The following is an 11,841-nucleotide window of genomic DNA, read 5'->3' as shown; positions in this document are numbered from 1 at the left end:
GAAACCAAATCTAGATATTGCTATAGTGAAATCCATGTCATCCCTCTCTGCAATTTTAGTTTTTGAATTATGGACCATTGCCATAATTCAATTATTTTTTTACAAAATATCATTAATAAATGGAGTTGGGTGGTTATGAAGATGGTTGAATAAAGTATACTTAGGAACAAATCAAATTATTTTTGTTCAGGTAATACTTTGTTAGATTATTAAATAGGTCAGTGGTCAGTGGTCTGTGACAATATGCCTTTAAAACTCTGATTCACCAAATAGCTATTTTATTTTGGAAGTATTACAGAAAAAATAGAATTTGCTACAACAAATACTGATTGAAATACCCATGACGAATCCTATATATAAGTAAAACAAACAAATAAAAATAAACAATTAAACAAACATATAAAACAAATATCAATAAAATGTGGTTCCTATTTTCTAATATAATGACCACATCTGTCATCGAAGAAGATGGAATCTCAAGATGGCCGCTGTGTTGATTCTTGACAGGAAGAAGATGACTGGATCTTGAACAACATGTGTCATCCGCTGAAATATCTTCCTCCGTTCCTGGAGAGCACTAAAATATCTTCCTCTTTTCCTGGAGAGCAGTAAAACCTGTGGGAAAATTCTGTCTGTGAGAACACTCGAGTCATCTGCCCTCTGATACATCTGTCAACAGTAATTAGGCTAGATCCCCTATTACCCTGTTGCAGAATGTTAGCAGTGGAAATAGGAGGAACAACCTGTATAAATATTACTGGGGCAGGGGGTAAGGGGGTGAAGTGGGGGTATAGGGTGGTGAGGGAGCTGGGTGTTTAGACAAAATTATGCCAGATCCCATATTACCCTATTGCAAAATGTTAGCAGTGGATATGGAAGAACAACCTGTATGGAGTTTAGCGGGGGTGGGGGTGAGGGGGTATAGGGTGGTGAGAGGAGTGGGTAGACACACAATTAGGCCAGATCCCCTATTACCCTATAGCAGAATGTTAGCAGTGGATATGGAGGAACAACCTATACAAAGTTTATCGGGGGGAGTGTGGGGGTGGGGGTGAGGGTAGTATAGGGTGGTGAGAACAGTGGGTGGGACACAATTAGGCCAGATCCCTTATTATCCTATGGCAGAATGTTAGCAGTGGAAATAGGACGAACAATCTGTACAAAGTTTAGCAAGGGTGGGTGGGGGTGAGGGGGTATAGGGTGGTGACAGTTAGACACACAGGTCAGATCCCCTATTTCCCTATGGCAGAATGTTACCAGTAGATACGGAGGAACAACCTGTACAAAGTTTATAGGGGGTGGGGTGGGGGTGAGGGGGGAATAGGGTGGAGAGAGGGGAAATATTGGGTAGACAGACTTTAGAGTATTGCTTCTTTAATTAAACAATGTGCTAGGGTATCCAAAATAACAATCTAATTCCTGTCGGTCTTTATGACGGGTTTAAAATTGGTGGCACTCATTAATTGAAAAAAAAAGAGTAAATAAATAAAATAAAATAAATAAATAAACATGAAAGTCCTCTGTAAAAATTAATAAATTTATTGAGAAAACATGATTGCCAGCTCGGCTAATTAACTTGTGATTTACACACCGAACTGGAAACATTTACAAGAAAGCAGGAAAAAAGCCTTGACAGAATCATCATGATTGTGTATATTGTTTAGTGGTTGTCTGACCTCGTAAGGTCAAGGAACATTCCACCCACTTGATTCCCAAGAACAGGTGGACATCTGCAAGCGTGTGATTGGTCGGCTGACACAGATACACTGGGACTCTTCTGCTCAGATAGACTGGTTCTTCTGCTTATTTTTGTCATCTGGAGAAGATGTGAGCATTGCATGACGTGATTTTCTTCTCGTCTCTTCTTTCTGGGGTTTTTTTTGAAGGGGTGAAACAGCACAATGCTTTGTTTAGAAGATCGCTGCATGGGAACCACATGGGTCTTTCCCCCCACAGATTAATGGTGTGTATCTGCAAAAAAATAATAATAAGGAAAAAAATGGTTCTCAAAGCCATGTTTGTGTGGAATCTCCATCTGGCATCTTTATGGGGCTCTAGTTTCAAGAGCGACTTGTCTGCATGCAAATAGCAAAACAGATGCCAGAGGATAAATGTGGTGGAAAGTCGTCCTGTTCCTGTGTCAGATGATATAAGAAGATTTTCACATCCATCTGTTGATGAGCTCAGCAGACACAGTCGGGAGACATTTGCAGAAGCGAGGAAGAATTTAGCAGACGCGAAGAAGAAAGTGGCAGACGCGAAGAAGAAAATGGCAGATGTCAGTTTATCTCTGTCTTCCTGTGAGACATTTGCTCAGTGGCAGAGTACCTGGTCAAGCCAGTAGTAACTAGGGGGGAGGGGGGCAGCATTTGGCCAAGCCCACAGGCTCTTGGGGTGGGGGAGGGAAAACCATTTATATATGAAAATGTTATTATTTGTCTTGTTCTAATCAGTGTACCTTGATTGAGCATTTTAAATGACATCTCATTTAAAAGGCATGGGGTAGGGATGGAAGGGTCAGTAGTATACAGGTTTCTTCTGCCATTCTCTGTACGATTACTCATAGTTTCAATATAGGCAAGACTTCCTTATTTTCCTGGGGGTGGGATATAGCTCGGTCAGTAGAGCACCAGTTTAGGGAGTGTGGGTCAAAGGATCAAATCTCCTTCGTGGAACCATTCTCTGATTGTTTTCCTCCATCCCATCCAGTGTCTCATGACTGGTATATCAAAGACCATGGTATGTGCTGTCCTGACTATGGGAAAGTACTTATAAAAGACCCTTTGCTGCTAATGAAAATGTTTTACTGGGTTTCCTTTGAAGACTATTTCTCATTCCAGCCAATGCACCATGAATGATATATCAAAGGTTGTGGTATGTGCTATCCTGTGTTGGATAGTGCATATAAAAGATCTCTTGCTACTAATGGAAAAATGCAGTGGAGTTTCTTTCTAAGACTGTGTCAAAATGACCATACAAGTCATACAAGATACACTGCATTGTAATGAAAATGTAGTTTATCCCATTGATATGCATATTGGTTACAAGTCATGCAAGATACACTGCATTGTAATGAAAATGTAGTTTATTCCATTGATATGCATATTGGTTACAAGTCATACAAGATACACTGCATTGTAATGAAAATGTAGTTTATCCCATTGATATGCATATTGGTTACAAGTCATACAAGATACACTGCATTGTAATGAAAATGTATTTTATTCCATTGATATGCATATTGGTTACAAGTCATACAAGATACACTGCATTGTAATGAATATGTATTTTATTCCATTGATATGCATATTGGTTACAAGTCATACAAGATACACTGCATTGTAATGAAAATGTAGTTTATTCCATTGATATGCATATTGGTTACAAGTCATACAAGATACAATGCATTGTAATGAATATGTAGTTTATCCCATTGATATGCATATTGGTTACAAGTCATACAAGATACACTGCATTGTAATGAATATGTATTTTATTCCATTGATATGCATATTGGTTACAAGTCATACAAGATACACTGCATTGTAATGAATATGTATTTTATTCCATTGATATGCATATTGGTTACAAGTCATACAAGATACACTGCATTGTAATGAATATGTATTTTATTCCATTGGTATGAATATTCATTAACATTTTTATTGGCCGTGTAAACAAACAAGTGGAGAGGTTGGAGATATAGAATTGTCTTTCTTCAGTAATCTAGCCAGTGCACCACGACTGGTATAACAAAGGCTGTGGTATGTGCTATCCTGTATGTGGAATGGTGCATATAAAAGATCACTAAGCTTGCTACTGATGGAACAAAAATGTTGCTGGTTTCCTCTCTAAGACTATATTTAAAAATTACCAAGTGTTTGACATCCAATAGCCGATGATTAATAATCAATGTGCTCTGGTGGTGTCGTTAATAAATATGACAGCTTATTAATAGCTAATGACTGGCTACTAAATAACTAACAACTAACCCACTGTTCTGGACAGACAGCACAAATAGCTGAGATGTGTGCCCAGGATAGCGTGCTTGAACCTTAATTGGATATAAGCACAAAAATAAGTAAAATAATAATAGCTAATGAGTGTAATATTTAACTTCTATTGCATATTTTATCACTGTATAAGGTCAACTGTTTCATGACTGGTTTTGACTGATTTTGTTTCTTTTTCAATTCTAAAGTCATCATGACTTTCTCTATACTTCGAAAAGAAAAATGAAATTTAATAAAAGTTGCAGTTTTTTTTGTCCTCTCATTTTTTTAATACTGTCTCTGAATCTGGTGCAAGAGAAATGTGAGATTTATTTTATTTACCATAAACCATGGGGAACCTAGACAGTTCTCAAGGAAGTCTGGTTTCTTCCAATGGCATTCTTTCTCTCAGATGACATGTGACAAAGATGCCCCATCAGCTATCATCAGCCAATCAGATGCAGTCTTTTTTGTGTGTGTTCGTGAGAGCAATTCCTGCAACAGGTTGTGTCTGCTATACAACTTGTTGCAATATTTTTCTTTTTACCGTGGGAAAGAAGAGTTTTGGCACCATTTGAGAGTGTCACTCAAATTTACAGGTTTTTTGTAATATACCAAAAAAAAAGAAGTTTTAAACAGATTTTTCTCAGCTTTTCTAGGAACAGTTTTCTCAAGAAGATTTATCTTCAATGTTAATTTAGTGTAAGTATTTTCTGTAATTGATCATTTTCCTATTGTTTGTTTGTTTATTTGTTTAGTTTCTAATTAAAGGCATATTGTCACAGACCACTGACCTATTTAAAGGCATATTGTCACAGACCACTGACCTATTTAATGGTCTAACAAAGTATTACCTGAGCACAAATAATTTGATTTGTCCCAAAATGTAATTTATTCAACCATCTTCATAACCACCATACTCCATTTATTAATGATATTTGTAAAAATAATTGAATTATGGCAATGGTACATAATTCAAAAACTAAAATTGCCAAGAGGGTTCACATGGATTTCACTCTCCATCATGGTTCAGTTAAGGTGATGCGATAGCTAGATTTGTTTCCAACAATTAATGTAATTTCTATTTATTATCCATTTTTAGAGAAATAAGGTCCTTAAATCTGTGACAGTACGCCTTTAAGTCTATTTTCATAATCTAAATAAAACATAATTTAGTGATATCCTTGATTTGTTTCTTTGTCTTTTAAGTTTTATTGTATTTTATATTATATACTATAAATAATTATTTATTAGATTAATAATTATTTATTTATTAATTATAATTAATCTAATTGTTTTATGAAATCTTTTTAACACTTGTTTATGTATTTTATATTTTAATATGCAAAAATATTTTTAAAAAGGCAAAAACAAAGCTAAAAACAAAACAAGCAAAAAACACTTAATGAATGAATAAATTTGGTTAATAGTGTAACATTTTACAGAACTAAGCAAATCATTGGAAAAAATAATTGTTACAGCTTTTCTAGACTGCACATAATCAGTAAAAATTACCAAGACTGTTACAATGTATAGATGGTGATTTATAATGTTATAATGTTAAAGTTGAACTGCAATATTTACATTTATGCTGTTTTGAGCATAACAGTTTTGTGTGTATGCCAGTGTGCACAAAATGGGAGTTGATATCCTGTAGGTTGAATGTGCATTTGCATGATTTTCAGTACTGTATCTCTGTCAGAATGCATCCGGTGAAAAAGGAACAATGTCAAGAGGGTTACTTGTCTGCTACTTTTAGGTAGTACAGTCCCGTGGTAACTACCATGCTAAATATATATATATATATATGTTTAGCTGTTATGTAAGTGGTAGCATACCGCTTACACAGTTGTTATGACTTAGTAATAAAATTAACAATGTCAAGAGGGTTACTTGTCTGCTGCTTTTAGGTAGTACAGTCCCGTGGTAACTACCATGCTAAATGTATATATATATATGTTTAGCTGTTATATAAGTGGTAGCATACCGCTTACACAGTTGTTATGACTTAGTAATAAAATTAACAAGTAACTTCCAACAGGACGTAGCCCAGTGGTGAAGAATTTTCTTGATGTGCAGTCGGTCGAGGATCAGTCCCTGTTAGTGGACCCATTTGGTCTATTTCTCGTTCCAGCCAGTGCTCTACAACTGGTGGAACAAAGGCCATAGTATGTACTATCCTGTCTGTGGGATGATGCATATAAAAGATCCCTTGCTGCTAATAGAAAAAAGTAGCCCATGAAGTAGTTGACAGCGGGTTTCGTCTCTCAATCTCTGTGTGGTCCCAAACCATATGTCTGACGCCATATAACCATAAATAAAATGTGTTGAGTGCATCCTTAAATAAAAAACATTTCCTTCCTTCCTATTATGTAGGTCATCCCACTTAGGTATGTGTTGTCCTGTCTGTGGAAAAGTGCATATGAAAGATCCCTTGCTGGTAATGGAAAGATGTGTCAGAATTACCAAATGTTTGACACCCAATGTCTGATGATTGATTAATCAATATGCATTTGTGATGTCATTTAACCAAACAAATTTTAGCAGACACGTTACATTTAATTTGGTGAATTAATGATCATTAATAACTTGATTTATCATATAATATCTTACATTTTCAGTGCAATCAAAGTATGTGATATTTCTAAGATCACATACTTTAAGAATTTCATAACTTTGCAAATTAGATGTAAATTAATCGAGGTCACGGCACTAGGTTTATTCACATTTAAGCAAACGTACTTGTGTGACATTCCAAAATTGACGTATGCATTCATAGTCATCGAACAAAAACATTTCAATGGCAATTTGACACTGAAAGCTGTCCAGCGTTCAGAAAACAAAAAAAAGTTAAGCCCTAGTTTGTTTTGATGTAAAGACATCCAAAATGACGTCATTCGAGTTTGATGTCATTTCCATTCAAAAATACACCGCACCACATATTCTTACGTCATTTGAATATCTAGTAATGGTGGACTGGAATTAAAGTTGCGTGTACAGTTTACAAAAACACGTTGTATTAAGCTTGAGATTATATGATAAAGAGATTATTACCAGAGTGTTTTTTGGTATCGTCAGTATCATATATTAGGAATAAAAATAATGTATTATGCTCGCCAGAGGCTCGCATAATACCATTTTTATTCCTAATATATGATATTGACGATATCGAAAAACACTCTGGTAATAATCTCTCTCTCTCTCTCTCTCTCTCTCTCTCTCTCTCTCTCTCTCTCTCTCTCTCTCTCTCTCTCTCTCTCTCTCTCTCTCTCTCTCTCTCTCTCTCTCTCTCTCTCTCTATATATATATATATATATATATATATATATATACAGTAAAACACTCTGGTAATAACCTCTCTATATTACTTTGTTTATTAATTCATTCTACCTGTGGTTGTAATTACATATATAACTTTTCACAAACAATTAAATATATAAAAATAATATCATTGTTTTCGACCTTTCTAATTGTCAGATGAGAATTAAAAACAATTATGGAGAGTTTTGTATGCAGACCGCATATTGTGTAGAAACTATTATTTTGATTGTCACCACTTGTCTATCATCAACATTTGTGTTACGGCAGAAAGCACTGCAAACTATCATGACTGTTCACCAGTCAATTAGTCAAATGTCAACAATGCATTTGGTGAGGTAATTGATAATTTTGAAAATTATTGACATTTGCAATTGTTTTGTGTGTCTTGTGTTTGGCAATTGTTAAATAATTATGAATATGGGCCTCTATTCATTAATCAATTATTTACTGTCAAAAGTAAAATTGTCGCGGAATGTTGACATTTATATATTTGCAAAATATTTATCAGCATACGAATTTCAGCAGTATTTGTAATTAATTTAACTAATTAATAATATTTAATATGATTAATTGATATTGTGAGTACATCTAATGCTATTAGGAGTATATTATGTAAATTTATTGATTTTGTTTTTCAAGTCAAGTCTTGTTTAAATCTTTAATTCCTTATTTAGAAGTTAAAGTTTGTTTTGTTTAATGACACCACTAGAGCACACTGATTTATTAATCATCGGCTATTGGATGTCAAACATTTGGTAATTCTGACACAGTCATAGAGAGGAAGGAAGGAAATGTTTTATTTAATGACGCACTCAACACATTTTATTTACGGTTCTATGGTGTCAGACATATGGTTAAAGATACTTGTCGGAAAGCCAACGTAGCCCAGTGGTAAAGTGCTCACTTGATGCGCGGTCGGTTTGGGATCGATCCATGTTAGTGGGCCCATTGGGCTATTTCTTGCTCCAGCCAGTGCACCATGACTAGTACATCAAAGGACGTGGTATGTGCTATCCTGTCTATGGGATGGTGCATATAAACGATCCCTTGCTGCTAATCAAAAACAGTAGCCCATGAAGTGGCGACAGCGGATTTCCTCCCTCAGTATCTGTGTCGTCCTTAACCATAATATGTCCGACGCCATATAACCATAAATAAAATGTGTTGAGTGCTTCGTTAAATAAAACATTTTTATTTCTATTATACCGAGGTGTCTAGACCGTGGCTAGCAAAGTTTCTGTCAGCATTTGTGTCATGCTTTCCTGGAAAATATATTTTAAAAAAAAAAAATTGCTTTCAGCAGGGGAGTTTCAACCCCTGAACCCCATCCCACACCCCTCCCTACACCCCTCCCCACCACACCACACCACACCCAACCCCTTCACTTGCACCTGTTTAGCATCACTTTTAAAACATGCATATCTCATATTCAATTTATTAATTAAATATCAGTTTTTGAACATTCATTTTGTAAATCTTTAATTTTATATTTAACATCCATTTTTAAAACATGCATTATTTTTATCTTTAATTTAATTTTTTAATATCAGTTTTTAGAACCTGCATTTTTAAATTGCTAATTTTATATTTAACATCCATTTTTAGAACATGCATTTTCTAATCTTTAATTTTATATTTAACACCAGTTTTAGAACATGCTTTTCTCATCTTTAATTTCCCACAGGCCTCATTGCGGTCTGGGACAATGGGCTTTCTTCCCATCCTTGTCAGAGAGAATGGTCTTTAATCACTAATAAAACAAACAATAAATCTCTATCATTGATAAAGATCTTTGAGAACATCTCACATGTTGAACCGATTTTTCAGCCATCTTGTTTATTGCCCTGGCCGGTGAGGCTTCACCGATGGGTCCCCCTCCCTGCACCATCTTTTTCTCAGACAGATAGACTGTTGTTCCCATGTATATTAGCAACTGGGAAATGTGTTATAATTGACAAAAATGCATTGCAGATGTTTCACTGCTGTCTGCCTGTCTTACAGAGGCTTTTGTCGGGATTTATGCGTGAGAACTTCTATGGAGGTTTGATGGTTGTTGCATTTCTGTGTGTGTTTTTTTGGTGTGTTTTTTTTTTAATAAATGTTGTGCACCAATATGTGATATCTCGGAAACAGGTTTTGATTTCTCGGTAATTTGCCGTCTGTCTCCGTAGGCGCGGCAAGGAGGACCAGGATGTAAATCTACCAAGCATGTCATGTGATTTGTTATCTGTCTCCTGGGCTGTCTGTCAGTGCATCCACCTGTCTGTTTATTCATCTGTCAGTCTGCCTGTCTGTCTGTCTGTCTGTCCCTCCATGTTTTTTCTGTCCATTTATTTGTCCATTCATCTGACACTTCTTCCATTTGGCCATCCACCCATCTGTCTTTCTATCCATCCATTCATCCATTCATGCATCCATCCATCCATCCATCCATCCATCCATCCATCCATCCATCCATCCATGCATGCATCCATCCATCCATCCATCCATCCATCCATCCATCCATCCATCATTCATCCATCCATCCATCCATCCATCCATCCATCCATTCATCCATTCATCCATCTATTCATTCCATTCATCCATCCATCCATCCATCTATCCAGTCATCCATCCATCCATCCATCCATTCATCCAGTCATCCATCCATCCATCCATCCATCCATCCATCCATCCATCCATCCATCCATCCATCCATTTATCCATTCATTCATCCATCCATTCATCTATTCATTCCATCCATCCATCCACCCATCCATCCATCCATCCATCCATCCATCCATCCATCCATCCATCCATCCATCCATCCATCCATCCATCCATCCATCCATTCATTCATCCATCTATTCATTCCATTCATCCAATCATCCATCCATTCATCCATCTATTCATTCCATTCATCCATCCATCCATTCATCCATCCATCCATCCATCCATCCATCCATCCATCCATCCATCCATCCATCCATCCATCCATCCACCCATCCATCTATCCATCCAATCATCTATTCATTCTATCCATCCATCCATCCATCCATCCATCCATCCATCCATCCATCCATTCATTCATTCATCCATACATTTATCCATTCCTCTGTCGATTCATCTACTCATTCATCATCATCCCCAATACTTATTTATTTATTCAGCCATTTTCCATTGTTCTGCCTACTCATCAGTTTATTCATTAATTTCTTCTATTTCTCTCTTTCTTTTCTTTGAAAAAGAGATATCTTAGTACTAAAGTAATAAAAACACAAAATACATAACACTGTCAGACTGACAAACTGTGGAAGTCACAAAGGAGTGGGGAAACAGAAATTTAAAAAGCCTTTAAGAAAACCTGACTTAGTTGGCAAATCAATAAAACACATCTAGTTTCCACAAAAACAATGATCCACTTTTACTTTCATTCTTCTTTCTTAAAAAGGCACGAGACGTAGCCCAGTAGTAAAGCGCTCGCTTGATGCGTGGTCGGTTTGGGATCAATCCCCGTCAGTGGGCCCATTGGGCTATTTCTTGCTCCAGCCAGTGCACCACAACTGGTACATCAAAGGTCGTGGTATGTGCTATCCTGTCTATGGGATGGTGCATATAAAAGATCCCTTGCTGCCAATCAAAAAGAGTAGCCTATGAAGTGGCGACAGCAGGTTTTTTCCTTCAATATCTGTGTGGTCCGTGACCATATGTCTGACACCATATAACCGTAAATAAAATGTGTTGAGTGTGTCATTAAATAAAACTTGTCTTTCTTTCTTTTTTTCTTAAAAAAATAATATTTCAAGTACATTAGAATGAACTCTAACATCATATTGTTATTTCTTCCACAAGGATACGATTATCAATATTTGTATTGCCTATTTAAAAACACTTTGAAGATTAAATGAAAAACCCCACAAAAACCCCCCACCTAAACTCAATTGTAATCATACAGAATTGATGAACAAATTGTTGAAATTCATTAACAAATGGAAACAAACAGCTCTAACAGATGTCGACTGATAACACGTTATTAATTGCCACTGAGACTGAAAATTAAGACTCCCACCAGATGCTGGGTGACATAAAAACGTTTTTATTAAACATCAATTAATAACCCGGCCCGACACTCTTCACAGGTAAACGAAAGATGTAGCCTAATGCCCACAGCACCGATGCTGCTTCTCCTGTGTGTGTCTGTGTTTTTGTGTGTGTGTGTGTATGTTTGAGAGCGCCGGCCTTTTCGATTGATTTACCAAGCCAAAATGAATGATACAACAAGATGACTCTCCTCGTTTTATGAAATCTCGACTCGGTGACAATGGACGCGGATAATCAAGAACACACAAGCGATGTTTGCCAAGCTTTTAAAGGATGGTAAATGGCCGCGGAGTTAAAGCCGACGATACCAAAACAGGCTGCGAGGATTCCCACATCATCGGATGGGTGATATGCACGCGAGCCATAAACCATCGCAACTTGGCTAGAATACGCAAGAGCTCTGCCATAAAGCCGACAGCACAAACACGAATTGATTAATCATTGTTGA

At 36.5% G+C, this 11,841-nt stretch overlaps 1 protein-coding gene across 1 annotated transcript in view; it reads left to right on the top strand.

The window, feature by feature from the left end:
- The first annotated feature begins 714 nt into the window (after positions 1–714).
- Positions 715–11,841, top strand: part of LOC121390328 (MDS1 and EVI1 complex locus protein EVI1-A-like) — a 77,090-nt gene continuing 65,963 nt past the window's right edge. Inside the window, 2 exon segments of the mRNA XM_041522116.1 lie at positions 715–769; positions 2,145–2,278. Of these exon segments, the coding sequence (XP_041378050.1) occupies positions 715–769; positions 2,145–2,278 (189 nt within the window).

The sequence above is a fragment of the Gigantopelta aegis genome, chromosome 15, assembly GCF_016097555.1.
Source record: "Gigantopelta aegis isolate Gae_Host chromosome 15, Gae_host_genome, whole genome shotgun sequence".
In the NCBI taxonomy this organism is placed as follows: Eukaryota; Metazoa; Mollusca; class Gastropoda; order Neomphalida; family Peltospiridae; genus Gigantopelta; species Gigantopelta aegis.
The sequence above is the reverse complement of the archived record's forward strand: the minus strand, read 5'-3'. Positions and strand labels throughout refer to the sequence as shown.